The sequence below is a fragment of the Podarcis bocagei genome (assembly GCF_964188305.1).
Source record: "Podarcis bocagei genome assembly, chromosome: 9".
NCBI lineage: Eukaryota > Metazoa > Chordata > Lepidosauria > Squamata > Lacertidae > Podarcis > Podarcis bocagei.
The window spans coordinates 65009605-65025557 of record NC_138134.1 but is presented as its reverse complement, the minus strand read 5'-3'; the positions used below and the strand labels follow the sequence as shown (position 1 = coordinate 65025557).

The 15953-nt window shown below is 41.7% G+C and overlaps 1 protein-coding gene across 3 annotated transcripts; it reads left to right on the top strand.

Moving 5' to 3' along the window:
* Nucleotides 1-15018, top strand: NUDT9 (nudix hydrolase 9). Of its 3 annotated transcripts, none has more exons than XM_081207292.1 (9): nucleotides 20-110; nucleotides 3293-3473; nucleotides 5814-6050; nucleotides 8635-8730; nucleotides 9940-10026; nucleotides 10598-10709; nucleotides 11738-11884; nucleotides 12355-12439; nucleotides 13274-15018. In XM_081207292.1, the coding sequence occupies exons 2-9, from the start codon at nucleotides 3340-3342 to the stop codon at nucleotides 13465-13467; spliced, it is 1092 nt and encodes a 363-aa protein (XP_081063418.1). In that variant the 5' UTR covers nucleotides 20-110; nucleotides 3293-3339; the 3' UTR covers nucleotides 13468-15018. The 3 variants fall into 3 exon arrangements, with proteins under 3 accessions (XP_081063419.1, XP_081063418.1, XP_081063417.1); XM_081207291.1 differs by lacking the exon at nucleotides 20-110 and adding an exon at nucleotides 149-374; XM_081207293.1 differs by lacking the exon at nucleotides 3293-3473 and having other exon boundaries at nucleotides 1-110.
* Nucleotides 15019-15953: the final 935 nt, after the last annotated feature.

The window sequence follows — 15953 nt, the reverse complement described above, 5'->3', positions numbered from 1 at the left end:
TTTCTTTTTTGTCCCCGTCGCAGCCAATCACGGAGCAGAGATTTGACTGACGGGGGGCAAAGGCGGCTTGGGAGGAAGAAAAGGGCTGAAGAGGGGAAGCTTTGCGGGGGGTGAGTGCTGAGGCGAGAGCGAGAGGGGGAGGGGGAGGGGAGGCCGGTCCTCTCCCCCCCCCTCGCCAGTTCCCGCGCTTTTTTTCCCTATATAGATAACGCGAATGTCAAAAATGAATGAGATGCGACCTGTATTTCGGTTCTAGAACGCGCATACATACGGGACAAATGTTACACGGCTCTTATCCAAACCCGCATTGATCTATCTCTCCCTTTCCTCTGAAGCGCACAAGCCCTGGGTTTAATCCACGACGACCCTGCGAGGTCGGCTCGCCTGACAGGAGGCAGCCCCGTGAGCTTTAACGGCTGAGTGGGGAATTTCATATTTCCCTAGGATTGACGGCATATGCACCGCTTCATAGTAAAACAAAAAATCAGAACAGAGCAAAAAAGATAAAACAACAAAACGTATTTATGCCTCGGCTATTACTTCAGTGGATATTTTTATTCTGTTCATAGAACTCTTTCTATACCACCCAATAATAATAATAATGATCCCAATGTTTTTAACTTTTTTTTTTGGTAAGCTGCCTTCAGGTTAAGGAAAAAGGCGGGGTGTAAATAAATATATGACAATAGTTACTTCAATGGATATTTTATTTATAGAACTGTTTCTATAACACCTAATAATCATAATCCTGTTTTTAACTGTTCTTTTTTTTTGGTAAGCTGCCTTCAGGTTAAGGAAAAAGGCGGGGCGTAATTACTTCAATGGATATTTTGTCTATAGAACTGTTTCTATAACACCTAATAATAATAATCCTGTTTTTAACTGTTCTTTTTTTTGTAAGTCAAGGAAAAAGGCGGGGCGTAAATAAATATATAACAATAATTACTTCAATGGATATTTTGTCTATAGAACTGTTTCTATAACACCTAATAATAATAATCCTGTTTTTAACTGTTCTTTTTTTTTGTAAGTCAAGGAAAAAGGCGGGGCGTAAATAAATATATAGCAATAGTTACTTCAATGGATATTTGTTTACAGAACTGTTTCTATAACACCTAGTAATAATAACAATAATAACCCCTATGTTTTTAGCTGTTCTCATTTTTTATTTGTAAGCTGCCTTCAGTCAGGGGAAAAGGCGGAGCGTAAATAAATATACAGCAGTAATGATGATATGGACTCAAATGCACAAGAAGGGAGAGTCTGACTAAACATTAGGAATAGCTTCCCCTTAAGAAAACTCCATTGAGTTTTTTAAAATAAGAGGTTGGATGACCACCAGGGATTCTTTGGCTGTGATTTCAGCATTGCAGGAGGCTCAGTTAAATGACCATGGGGTGTTGGGATCCTTTGAACGCTACAATGTTATGAATATCAGGGTGTTTTACAATGCAAAAACATAAGACATCCTTTTAAAAAAAATGCAAATAGTTGTTGACTGGCTAGTCAAAGCAAGCCTGTCCGAATATAGTAAAGCAGCCTTGTTTGTTTATGGGTTTTATCCTGTAATAAAATGTTTCTGAACCGTCAATACATGTGTAGAAGAATATTGCCACCTGCACCCTGCTGGTTATGATGCCAGGTGTATAATGTTGCCAGATACAGCTTTAGTGCAGGCGCAGAAAAAGCTAAACTTGCTAGAATGTCCTCTCCTCTTCAGCTGTTAAAAGCACAAGTTTTTTTGCCCTGGTACCCAGTATGAAAATGTCACAATATAATTCAATGCCTATAGCTATAAACCAAATAAAAAAATTCCTTCCTGTAGCACCTTAAAGACCAACTAAGTTAGTTCTTGGTATAAGCTTTTGTGTGCATGCACACTTCTTCAGATACACTGAAACAGAAGTTTCTATAAAGTACTCCTACTAATATAATTGCAAGTGTTCTGCCTAGTTGTAAACACAATTTAACAGTTACGTAAAAACTGCAATACACTTTTTGGGGTGGGGGGAGGGGGACGACAGTCCAACCCTGTGATATGTCAATGAAAAATGCTGACTAATGTTAAGGATTTAAATCAGTGCTTTCTAATCCGAATGGTTTCTTTAATTGCCACAAAAACCAAGATGCAGTCTCCCATTTGTTACCGGAAAAATCCGAGGGCTCCCTTGGACAAAAACAAAGACACCAACCAGGATAACTTGGAGCAAAACAGCAGCCTGTAGGCTTGGCCTTTATTGAACTGTTTCAACAGGGTATTCCCCTCACTTGCAGGAGAGAGGAAAGACCCAGAAAGATGGTGTGCAACACCTTATAAAAACATTTGAAATTCCCATCCTCCAGGTCAAGCCCACCCCCAGAAACATCATGCATACATTACAGAAAGGAGGGGTTGACATCATGCATACATTACAGAAGGGGTTGACATCATGCATACATTACAGAAAGGAGGGGTTGAGGGAGGAGTTGTGGTGGTAACCTGAGTGTCCTGTCACCTGGCTGGTTCCTCCTTTCCCCCTGCCCATGAGTCACTTCCAGGAGACAAAGGGGAGTTTGCAGTTTCCTGCCCCCTGAGGGAAGATCTGATCATTGTCCTTTGTTTCAGTCTGTGCTGAATCCACTCCCATATGCAAGTTTTTGTGATTTTGATTGTCTTCTGTCTGGGATTATCAGGGTTGACATAGCAACTGGGCAGGGCTCCTGTGGATGTGCTGGGATGGTGAAGGGATTATAGCTGACCAGAATCAAGTCACCCCCCCCCCCTTTGATAGTCCTTGTCATATGGAGTCCGATATATGGTTGATTTTCTATGAATTTATAACAGAAATGTGGCGTATGTAGTGTGTGAGTGTGAGTGTGTGTGAAGTTTGTGCAAACAGAATGATTGGGGTGGGGGGTTCCTGCTACATATTTAACTCAGTGGGACTTACTCCTGTGAAAATAAAAATAGGATCGCACTGCAGTGCAGTCTTATTTCATCTCATACGTTGGTGTATTTTGCAAAATGGCTTGTCCTAGATAAATAATGCAACAGCCGATACTTGTGGAGATTAAAATGCAAAAATGTGTTTTATCTTCGGCCACACAAGCCGAATCTTGGGGGCGAGTTTACATAAAATAAAGGTAGCAAGTCTTATGTACCGTAATATTCGCAACAATACCTGCCTTCCGCCCCATAATTTGTATAAAGTATAAATTGTGAAGTGAATTGTCAGTTTGTCTTGCGGGGAATGGAGAAGGATCAACACATACTATGCTAAGATGTTTTCTATTTGGTTTCCTGACTTTCCAGGTTGCTCCACAACTGGTGGGCATTTCTCTTTGAGCTTACTGCATGGGATGGCAAGGGGTTTCCTGGCCCGGACGGTTACCGTGGTTTCTCTCACTGTGACTTTAACTGCTGTTGCTGCTAAGTCTTCTTCCTGCACTTACTTCTACCCACTATTTCAAGCAGCCAGGAATCTAGCCTACAGGTATTTGTCCCAAGATCTAATATTACACTCCTGCTTTCTACATAGATCAGTGAGCAAGGGCTCCTAGATGTGTGGGGAATAATGTCAGAATGATAATGCTGGTAGCCTAATAGTTTTCACAGCCGACTTAATTGTATTGATATGGAAAATTAATAAAATGTATTTTAATTTTATACATTTTAAATGTAAGCATAAGGAATTCTGAGTTATTCTAGCTAGCACCTTTAAGCTCCTTGGCTAGAATGTTGAAATCTGGGAGCAAGTTTGCTTCTTGGTGAAACAACTGCGTAGCGGAAATGGAGTCTGCAACAAAACGTTGCAGTGTATTCTCGCCGCCTAAAAGCAGTGCTCTTATTCAGGTTTCCAGCCACCACACCTTCCTCCAAAATACTCCATTCCCTCTCTCCCTGTCCCCTAATTGTCCTTTGCTGACTTTCTTTTCCAACTAACATTCAGTGTTCCATGGCTACTGATCATACTCAGTGTTCATTAATGGTGATGGTGAGTTTTCCCTTCGGTGTGCATTTTAACCTTTATACACATTTGTTGTTGTTTAGTCGTTTAGTCGTGTCTGACTCTTCGTGACCCCATGGACCAGAGCACGCCAGGCACTCCTGTCTCCCACTGCCTCCCGCAGTTTGGTCAAACTCATGCTGGGAGCTTCGAGAACACTGTCTAACCATCTCGTCCTCTGTTGTCCCCTTCTCCTTCTGCCCTCAATCTTTTCCAACATCAGGGTTTTTCAAGGGAGTCTTCTCTTCTCATGAGGTGGCCAAAGTATTGGAACCTCAGCTTCACGATTTGTCCTTCCAGTGAGCACTCAGGGCTGATTTCCTTCAGAATGGATAGGTTTGTTCTTCTTGCAGTCCACGGGACTCTCAAGAGTCTCCTCCAGCACCATAATTCAGAAGCATCAATTCTTCGGCGATCAGCCTTCTTTATGGTCCAGCTCTCACTTCCATACATCACTACTGGGAAAACCATAGCTTTAACTATACGGACCTTTGTTGGCAAGGTGATGTCTCTGCTTTTATACCACCTCCTTATTTCTCAGTAACTGTGGTTTGGCTGCAATCCTATCATCACTCACCCATGGCTCAGTAGCAGAGGAAGCAATATTGCCTTTAAAAAAATGTATCTCCCTAACTAAAACAACTAGAAATGTACTTTAGTTCTTCATTTTCATTTTTTAAAAAAAAACCCCTGATAATTTATTAAGGAATGACCGCTCCCCGCTTAAAATGGGGGGCGCCCTTTGCGTGGACGCGTGCAGCCCCTAGATCTGGAGCGGCTCCAACAGCATAGGCTTGGCTTTGCCTTCCCTCAGGTGGGATACCTGGAGGTCTCCGCCTACCTCAGTCAGTTGTCTAATCCCACCTGGGGGAAGCGTTGCCAAGGGGACCAGGCCAGGTAGGGGAGGGATTACCTGCCCACACAATAGAGGGAGGATCTTACCTAGGAATCCTCACTTGGCTCCAGAGCTTCTCCTGGAAGGACGTCACGGACTTCCTCGCTCCAAAGGTAAGCCTGGGGCCTTTGGCCTCCCCCCCCCCTGCGACAGGGTTCCCAAGGGATAGTGGGGAGGGGGGGAAACGGATTTAAGGATCCCCTTTTAAAGGGGATCCTTTTCCCTAGACGGGCCCTGATGCCCCAGAGTGCTGCGTGGTGGCACGGGGACCCCTCTGGCTGCCCCCCATGCCTACGGGGGCGTGTGGGCTGCGGGGGGGGGGGAGGCAATGCCACACGCGGCCCTTCCCTTTCCTTGGTTTTGTTTTGTTTTTTTGCAAATTATTTAAGTCATTTACTAAAGTGTCCCCATCCACCTTCCCCCCTCTTTGAACAAACGAGCATTAGAAAAGTTCACCATGCCACCCCTGTAATACCCATGAGCACCATACTTGATATTTTATTTTTACAATGTGATGAAACTACAGTTTGGTTGATAGGTCAACAGCTTGTGTAAGGAAATTTCCACCTTCATAGAATTATAGAATTGCAGAGTTGAAAGGGACCGCAAGGTCATCTAGTCCAACCCCCTTGCAATGCAGGAATCTTTTGCCCAATTTGGGCCTTGAGCCTATGACCCTGAGATTAAGAATCTCATTTTCAACAGACTGGGCCATCCTCCTGGGGCAGGATGAACTTTCCCCACTTGCCCACATTTTTAACAGTTGGTTATTTAGCACTTAAATCACACAAGATGTCGAGTTTTCCTGGATGGCTGTGATATTGATGGTGTTTGTATGCAATTTACTATGTATGAAATGTCCCAATCCTGCAACGCACAGCATTAAATCAAGTTTATTTTCCCCTTTGTGTGCAACTCCTATTTTTCTACAGCCCATCTTCAGAAAGCTGGTTTCACAGCAAGGCTGCTAAAATGTCGAATTGTAAAGATGCTAGAGAAAATTTGCATAACAAAGCAAGGACCTCCCCATATCCAGGATCAAACATTGAGCGCAGCAGAGTTCCCAACGATAAGGTGGATTGGTCAACTGAATGGGAGGATTACAGCCCTGTGGAATATACAGCACAATCTGTTTTGGCAGGACCTAAATGGGCAGATCCAGAAATTGGGTGAGCACTGTTGGTTGACTAATGGGGTGCAGTAAAAGGGGAGGGCTTGTTTTTGAGAATGACTTAGCTTTTGCTTGACTAAAAGTAAATGGTGGGCATACTATTTATGAATGTGACCATATATTGCCTTCGTTCTTAGTTATAAGAGAGAAACTGTTGAAAGAGGAGTTGTGTTCAGTTATTAAGTTCTCCAGGGAGGCTGCTGAATAATAATAATAATAATAATAATAATAATAATAATAATAATAATAATTTTGTTATTTATACCCCGCCCTTCCTAGCCAAGGGCAGGCTCAGGGCAGCTAACAAGCAATAATACAGTTCCAGTTCAGGTTATTTATACCCCAAGACTTAAATGGGACTTAAATTTTGGACTAAGGGAGCCACAAATGCTGCAGTTAGAATATGCAGTGCTTAAGCTCACCATTGTGGAAATAGCTTGCTGTACAGATTTTGGCACTTATAGGGTAAATTTTGGAATCTCGTTGACACGTAAAAATCCAGCTCTGTTCATTGCACTTCTAACTGTAGTTATATCAAGGGCAGCAAATATTTTATGTAAGGTTTGCTAATGCATACATGCTTTCTGACAGTGGCAGGCAGTCGTCTTCTTCCTTCTTTGGCGATCACTCGTAGCCGAGTAAGATTGTCTTCCATGAACACGGTCTTAACAGTGAGTCCGTAAGTGACTGTGGATGCCTATTCTGGATCCACACCTCCTTCCACAGTGGGGACATAGGGTGGGAGTTGATCATGGTGAGAGTTTGCCAAACGTGCCTTCCTCTTAGGACGTTTTTCCCTTTCGTCCTGAGTTCCAGCGTCTTCAAAGTCCATGACACTTTTGGTGAGAGTGGCAGGGAATAATGAAGGCTCAAGGGGGAAGCCCTCCCTTCTGCTTGGTGAGTTGGCACTGCCACTTAATCCTTCCAGCTGTTGACTAGCAGCTAAACTTAAATATAGCAGCAGCTTTGGATAAGGTGCTTCCTTTATCTTATTTCGTCTGGTAAATAGCAAACGTATTACTAGGCATGAATACAATTCCAGAGGAATTGTGCTGATATCCTACAAATTAACCAAAGTGTTTAATTTTGATATGGGGTGGTGGGATTGGGGAAGCTACCAACAGTACCCAAGTTAAGCACTTTATAAATTTGTAGGGCTTGTTCACAATCAACAAATGCAAAAGTAAAGGATGCATTCTTTAATTTTATCATGCATTTGATATTGTATATATTTATTGTGGCATGCCCTTTTTCAGAGGTTCTGGAAGGTAGAAAACACATTTTTTAAAGAAGTTCATAAAAATCATTGCATGCTTGTGGGAGAATTTAAACAGTTGCCGTGAGTCCACATCCAGCACCATCTATTCCACACTGGTAGCTTTAAACTACCACCTTTTATTTATTTTGTTTCATAAAATGTATAGACCACTTAGTTGTAAAAAACAAAAACCCTCAAAGCAGTTTTAAAACCTTAAGGAGATTTACTAGCTTAATTCCAGACCACCAAGTGACAAATCGAAGCATGAAGGTCTTACTTTACTAGAAGCAAAGTTATAAATCTAGTCCTCTCTTGGTTTACATAATGGAGGAGTTTATCATGCATTGTCCTGCATGTACTGAAGGCTTATTTGGAGGCCAGGGTGACAACTGAGCCTAGCAACGTAACTTGGCTGTGTCACAGGGAAGAACTTTGCCATTTTCATATAGCACAGCTACCTAGTGTCCCCAGATTTTAGCAGCCACAATGCTAAAAATAAGCATGATTTGAAAAAAGCCAAATATTAGCATTGTTTGCTTAGTGCAAAATTGATGTCATTATGACTTATTTTTTTGAACCATTAAATAACTAGAAGTTTTACCGCTCGCTCTCTGACTGTGTGAGAAAATCAAGAGACGACGGTCAGTGATCAAGCAGCTGCCAAATTGTTGCCAAACAAGCACTGGCCTTGGGCTACAAACTTCTTTATGTATGGGCTAGAGAAGGAGACAGCTTTTGTCTAAAAAAGATAGGTCAGATGTGCACATGCTTGAAAGCAGAATGCTTCTCCCACCTACACGAAACTCTAGGCTGTCCATGCTAAGCTTAAAATGCAGCCGTTTAACTAAGTTGTCTGTAACTGGCATCTGTCAAGCAATGAAAAATGAAAGTCTGTCCTTCATCATTGCATTAGGTAGGTCCTGGCTAGACAAAGATGGCATGTGCCCTGCAACCATCCCAAAAAGAGCACCCCAACACAAGTCCAATTCCCTACATACCTGCACACCACAAACTTTTTCTAACAGTTGGCACACAAACTCATGCCAAGCACATGGATATCACAGAGAAGCACAAATGAAATGAGCAAACCAAAGAGCACACAAAGTAATGCGAAAACAGACTGAAGAATCTGATAGACAGTTTGAGAATAGGGCAAAAGGATTACAGTAAAGGACATCTTACTAGATAGGATTGAGCTGCCAAGTTGTGATCCTGAATACAGCTAACATTGGAAATAAGTTCCATAGAAACTGGGATGTTGGTAATGCACATTGAAGGGTTTTTAAATTGTTTATTTTAGTTTTGTTATTATTTTCTTGAAAAGGGTGAAAAACTTTTCTCCAAAGTTCAACGAGAAGGATGGGCAAGTGGAGAGGAAGAGCCAGAATGGTTTCTATCACGTGGAAAATGGGAGGCCCAGGTATTTGACATTCTGTGTTGGTGCTTGTGCATGCATCAAAAGTCTGTGAGTGAAGGTCTTGATCTGATCACATACCTTAGTGGAAATAACCTAAGAGGTCAGCACTGATTCACTGGTTCAGAATCCTGGTTGCCTGTCTGCTAAAATGTGTGTCCAATACATATTTGCAAGTTTCCAAGCTAAAACTCTTCTGAAGCTATTTTCTGAAGCCTTGATTGCCATTAGGACCATGGGTTTAAAAGACAATTAAAAGAGCATAACTTCAACCAGTATTGCTATTATGTGAAAGGCAAAGTAATGGTTGTTATGTGGCCCAAGTGTAAAGAATGAAGCAGGAAAAAAAGGTTTATCTCATGCTGTTTCATAGCTCCATGAGTTGTTCTTGATAATGTTTTTCTTAACTGTGTATTTAATGTAAACTCCTTGATAGTGCATTAGGCATGTAAACCAGACTATACATTCTTATTCCTCAGAAAATTATATTCAGGACTTTAGCATTTAAAAAGAAAACACTGAAACTATTACATGCTTTTAAAATGCATTCTAAAAAATGAGAATATAAGAAAAACATCTCTAACAAAATCTTGAATACCCTGTAAGCCATTTGTTCCCAATCATCCGCCCCCCGCCTATTGTAGCAATCGTAATGCAGTGTGCTAGATGCTGTATTTAATTGCTTTTATTTCTTACATAGTATTTTATAATAATACTATTTTCATCCCTTACATTGTAATACAACAAAAAGATATGAAAAATAAGATGAACGATTAAAATGCAATTAAAAATCAATATGAATACTTAATGTAGACATGCCGTGGACCACCTGAATGAAACTCACAGACCACTGGTGGTCTACAGACCACAGTTTGGGAACCCCTGCTATAACACTGCCATAACACTGTTTCGTTAAATATTTTTAAAAATACATATGCTTCGAAGACCTATTTTGGGTGCACCAAAGAGGCTAGACATGCCCAGTAGGGTTTTGGTCTTTGAACAGCAGATCCATCCCGCTCCCAATTCTGTATCACAGACTGCATTTGAAAGGCTTCCATGTTTCAAAAGTAGTGTGCTAAGCGGCATTTGGTTAAGAGGGGGCATTGCTGTTCAAGAAAGATGAGCTGCAATCTTCTTTGGCCATGTGGAACTTCAGTTCTGTGGGCCTTTGGATCGTATCCAGGCATTCATTTGTGCTCTGTTGTTTTTCAGGAATCCTGTAGGCAGGACAGGATTAGTGGGCCGAGGTCTCTTGGGGCGTTGGGGACCAAATCATGCTGCAGATCCTCTTGTAACTAAGTAAGTAATATCATTCCAGATGATGTCAAATGGGAATATTTTACGTTCAAGTCAATATGTGAAATATTAAAAATGCTGATCATGATATTGCTTCTAATTCTACTTTAAGATGACTTAAAAAACTATATGGAAGCAATTGCTATGTTGCCTGAGCCCCCACAATGCATCCTTGCTGAGCAGACCCAAGGTTTCCACATTCATTTCAGTTCCAATGTTCTGGGTGGGTTCAGACAGAATACCAAACTGTGGAACTGTATGAATGAGCCCAGAGCTCACACACTCTCTCCTTCTTCTCTTCATTTCCTCTGTTTACCTCCCTCACTTCCAGTTCAGCAGCAAGCCTTACATTTGCAACTGCAACAAAATCCGGCGAAACATGGTTCAGAAGTAGCAGCAAATTGTGTCTTGCAGCTAACTTGCAAGCAAGAGAATCTGAGCATGTGGTGTGAGTGGGAAGTATGCAGGCATTGGGCTCATAGCTATGGTTTGATGTTACATCTGAAGTGGCGTTTTCCTGCATGTCTTGAGCTGAACCACAGATTAATCTTTTTTCCCCTGTTACTCTTTGCAGGTGGAAGAGAGACGGCAGTGGCAATAAAGTCGCTCACCCAGCGTCTGGCAAAAGTATCTTGCAGTTCATCGCAATCAAAAGGAAGGACTGCGGGGAATGGGCCATTCCAGGGGTGAGAAGAGAGAATTGACAGAATTGGCTTTCAAAAATGTGCTGGTCTCCAAAAGACTCTGTGTGTGTGTCACAGCTCCCTTTCTTGCTAAGCATTTGAAGGATTACTAAAATCTTCACCAGGAGAGGGGAAACTTTTTCATTCTGAGGGCCACATTTCCTTCTGAGGGCCGCACACTAGCTCCTGTACGTACAGTGGTACCTTGGGTTACAGACGCTTCAGGTTACAGACGTTTTAGGTTACAGACGCTTCAGGTTACAGACTCCGCTAACCCAGAAATAGTACCTCGGGTTAAGAACTTTGCTTCAAGATGAGAACAGAAATCGCGTGGTAGCGGTGCGGCGGCAGCGGGAAGCCCCATTAGCTAAAGTGGTACCTCAGGTTAAGAACAGTTTCAGATTAAGAACGGACCTCCGGAACGAATTAAGTTCTTAACCCGAGGTACCACTGTACCCCTCTGTATTGATTTCTGCATTGCAGGGGGTTGGACTAGATGACTCTTGAGTTCCTTCTAACTCTCTGATTCTATGATTCCTTCATCCAGATGAGCAAGAGGTACTGTCACAGTTCAAGGGCACATTGCAGCCAGGCAAAAACATGGGTTTAAAGCAGAGCCAGTGAGGGCTGTGGCTTGCAGAGAGTGGCGGCAGTCTGGGGAAAGTTCTGAGTGCTGGATAGAGAGGTCTGAACAGCTGCATTACCCCCCACCCCCTGCCTGAGGTTCCTCACCCCTGAGCTACACCCAGAAAAACTAACAACACTCAGCAGCTGGCTATTCATTGTTACATGGCATATTAAGCTGTGAGTAAGGGCATGACATGTCGAGAGATCTGTCATCAGATATCTCCATTGTATTTCATTTTTTAAACTATCATCTGCCGCTATCATATTTCATATCATCCCTGCCTCACCTCTTGATATGGTTTTTATAATGATAATCGCCCTCCCCTACAAAGGTGGGATTAGCCTCAAAGGGAAAGCATCCAGCTCTGAAGGAAGTTGTAACAAGTGACAACCTTTTATTTTAGGGCATGGTAGACCCAGGAGAAAAATTGTCGGCTGCACTAAAGAGAGAATTTAGCGAGGAGGCCTTGAACTCCTTACAGAAAACTGAGGCTGAGAAGGAAGAAATGGAGAAACAACTGAACAGGCTGTTCAGTCAAGATTACTTTGTGGTGAGTGCCCTCTCTGCTCCTGTTATAATTTTGCAAGCCCATTAAATAATACATGCGAAGGTCGATGGAACTCTTTTCAATTACATTTCAAAGAGTAGCAGCTTCTTATTAAGCAGCTTTTGGTAGCAGGAAGTATAACAACCTTTAATGGACTGATTAAAATAATCTGTACAACATTCTCTCCACCCCGTTTTTAGTACATTTTAAAGAGAAGTGCTTTTAAAAACTGCCAGTGGCAAGCATACATTAAATGGCATTTCCCTTGTTCCAAGACGATACCTGGTGTGACTTAAGCATGCACCATTCAAAAACAAATATTTTTTTCTTTAAATTTCCCATCTCAGATGCACATTTTTTGTAGATTTATTTAGTTGACAAACTCACGTGATTATCTGCCTAAGACTTCTTTAATTGGGCTAGAGCCCAAATAGTAATCAGGACAGTTGTCAGCCTGTATCTTGGCTTTCCAGGTATACAAAGGGTATGTGGATGATCCTCGTAACACAGACAATGCTTGGATGGAGACAGAAGCCGTAAACTACCATGATGAAACTGGTGAGTAAGAGATGCTGCCTTCCTTGTGGCCACACCCATTGTCATGTTGGAACAAGGGTGGGGAACCAGGGGCCTTCAGACGTTCTGCACTACAATTCTCAGCACGAGCCAGCATGGCCAGTGGACAGGGATGATGGGAACTATAGTCTAACAACTGGAGGACCACAAGTTCCTCATCTCTGTTAGAAGATGGGAAGGATAATAATTATTTTTCCAGTTGCTAACCATTTCCCCCCCCCCCCCACATTCTTGACTATAGGAAGTTGGAGGAGGACAGAAAAAGAAATTTAAGTAATACTTGAATGCCTAATTGTTGGCACACTTACTTGTGCATTGTTATGCTAGATTGTTTTTTTTTTTTTAAGTTCAACACTAAAAACCAAAAAAAAGTTTCCTGATGACTAAGTGGCACGTGGTGTTATCATTTGTTGCTTTAAGTTTCAAGCAGACTCCTATGTTTCTGCATACCAAACCAGTCCATTGGTTCATGTAGCTCAGTATTGCTGTGGCTATTCAGATAGGGATCTTTCCCAGCTCTAACTGAAGATGTTAGTGATGGAACCTGGGACCTCCTGCATGAAAATATGCACTCTGCCACTGAGCTATCACCCTTCCTTTGTGTTCAAGCTTGATTCCTTGGGACAAGGTGGGCTGTCAAATCTACAGAAATTATGAGAACTTCTGTCACAAGAGTATTCGGTGAAAAGAACTGTTTACTTATGTCCTTTGCCATGGAAGCTGTCATGGGGTAGAAGTCCTGGTGGAGGATTTAGTGGGTTGTGCTGTAGGTTAAAAGGATTCAAACTAATGCCAGAATCTCTCTTTGCATAACAGGTGAAGCAATGGAGAATTTACACTTGGAAGCAGGAGATGATGCTGGGAAAGTGAAATGGGTTGACATTGGAGAAAAGCTGAAACTCTATGCCAGTCATGCTGACTTTGTCAAGCTCGTAGCAGAGAAAAGAGGAGCACACTGGAGGGAAGATCATAACCTGGTTTGCCATGATGGGGCTGAGATCAAGGCCTAAACTAAAGCCTAAACATGGCTGATAGAAGTTTAGGGATGGAATGAGGTGTTAATACTGCTTTGAAGAATGAGATTACTGATGTATGGATGGAGAACCTACAGCCCTTCAGATTTGTTGGACTCCAGTTCCCATCAGCCCCATCCACCATGTCCCAGTGGGCAGGGCTGATAGGAGTTGTAATCCAACAGCATCTAGAGTTCCACAGCTTCCTCTTCTTTGTCTTAAAGCCGCAAAGGATGGGCAGCCAAATTTAAGTGAAGCCAAATCCCCATTAAATTTTCCAGTAAAATAAAATCAGTGTGACTTCTAAATGTCTAGCTTTGGCTGCACGGTGCCCTCTCTTTCTATCAAGAAATATTGCTAAGGTATTCAGGAACACATTCTGCATCCATTATACGTAAATAAAAACATGTATAAGGGTGTGGTTTTTGTTGATCAACAGGAGTGTTGAGAGGTATTTTACAATTATAAAAATTAACAGCTGCAATCAGTTTTACTTCCTGACATTGATCTAATGTTATGGAAATAACCCTTTAGTGTCTGCACTTAATATTTATTGCCATAATCAGGAAGCAATTTAGGTTGCGTTCCTATGCACTTAATCTGGAAATAAACCCCATTGAACCCAGAGGGACTTGCTTCTGAGTAAACCATGCACAGAGTTGCATTGTGTATCTTTAAATCATAATCTGAATTATCTCTTGTTCATCATACAAAATAAGCCACCGTACTATTGTTGTTTTTACCACACTGATCCTAGTATTTGTAGAGAAGGGAAAAGAGATCTTTGGTATAATCACAAAGAAAATGTAATATAGGATTTGACCCAGGAGCCTATGATTGAGGAAACAGAGGGCAACACAAACATATTTAAAAATATTTACTTGGCTGAATGAAACACACCTCTAGGCTTAGCTCATATTGGAATGAAACACTCCAGTAAGCTTATCTTATATTGCCATTTCCAATTTTTTAAAAAAGTGGGAGCTCTTTTAATTATTCTCGTTTCCTGTACTGGCTGAGCTTTCACTGTTTTGGCTACTGGAGAATATTTTGATATACAGGAACTGGATGTTTTAGTGTTTGAACAGAAGCTCTCTGGACTCCAGTCACAGAATATTCTTGTTTGAAACCACCAGCAGTTTAGAAACCTGCTTTCAAGTACCTAATATTTCTACCACCAAAGTGATTGTAAACTACCTTGGACCACTCTAAAGAATAGCTTTGCCTCCGAGCCACTGTTGGAGTGTCTTCATGTCATGGCCTGCCTAAAGGTCATTATACTTTGGAACCGTAATGACAAAGTCTTATCAACAAATCAATAACGCTAACCTTTTATGCCAGCCAGCTTCTCATTGGTTATATTGTAGTGCTTAGTTTTTTCTTATGAACCTTTGGCTAAAGTTTGGGATGGCTGTTCATTATGTACCCTTCTATTTGTTATGTCAAGCTGCCAATATTTTCTGAAACACATAACGAAGTGGTTTTATTCTTTGACTTCTGAATAAATTGCACAGAGGCCACAGTTTCTGGCATGCCTTGCCTTCTGCATATGTTATCTGTTTTTGCTTTGCTCCTACAGGCCCCAAAACACCATTGCCCAGCAATCGTTCTTCCATCCCGGAGTCCTGACTCTGGACAAATGGGAGGGCAAAATGCTGGAATACAATATTACTCAAGCCAGCAGCACAACTGGATACCTTCATCTGCCCCAGCCGCAACAAAACACGTATTTACCACATTGGTCTCTACAGCTACTGTAGGTACTGCAATCATCCAACAGCTTGACCTCATCCCCAAAGGCACACTGCTCCGTTGGCTCCCGAGGCAGACTGATGCCAACAAAATCCTGTCATTGTAAGGAGAATGTATGCTCATCATCCTGGGAGCTGGTGATATGACCTCCATTTATTCCAGAAGAAAAATTAACCCAGATATCAAATGTTTGGGAAATGCTGATATAATAAAACCATCTGGCTCACACCTTATGCTAAGGTTTATTGAACAATTTTTTTGTATTAAGTGTTATATATAAATCCTGCATAGCAGCTTAACAATGGTTTGTTTATAACATGAAGCCCTTAGCTTATGAACCTTGATTTGTTTTAACCAAGGCTTGGCACTATGTGAGAATGCAACACCATTCTTTAACCATAGGGGTTTTTGGGGTTGTTGTTTTTTGGCCTCAGACATTCATCAAGCTGCCAAGTCCTTTGCAGCTAGAAAACAAGCCATGGTTTGTTCAGTCACTTGTGGAATAACACATTGTTAATTGTGGTTCATTAAGCAAACCACGGCTTACTGTTGTGTGCAAACTAGGCCAGCACTGTGGTTAGGCTTTGTTAGAAGCTACTGAATCTACATGGAAGAGAAAAACCCAAAATACTGAGGTGTGAAAAATTGTGATGTGTGTTGATTCTGCTCCAAACAGACCATAAACATAAATTTGATGTGCTCATTCGTATTCTTTATTCATGCAATTTTTA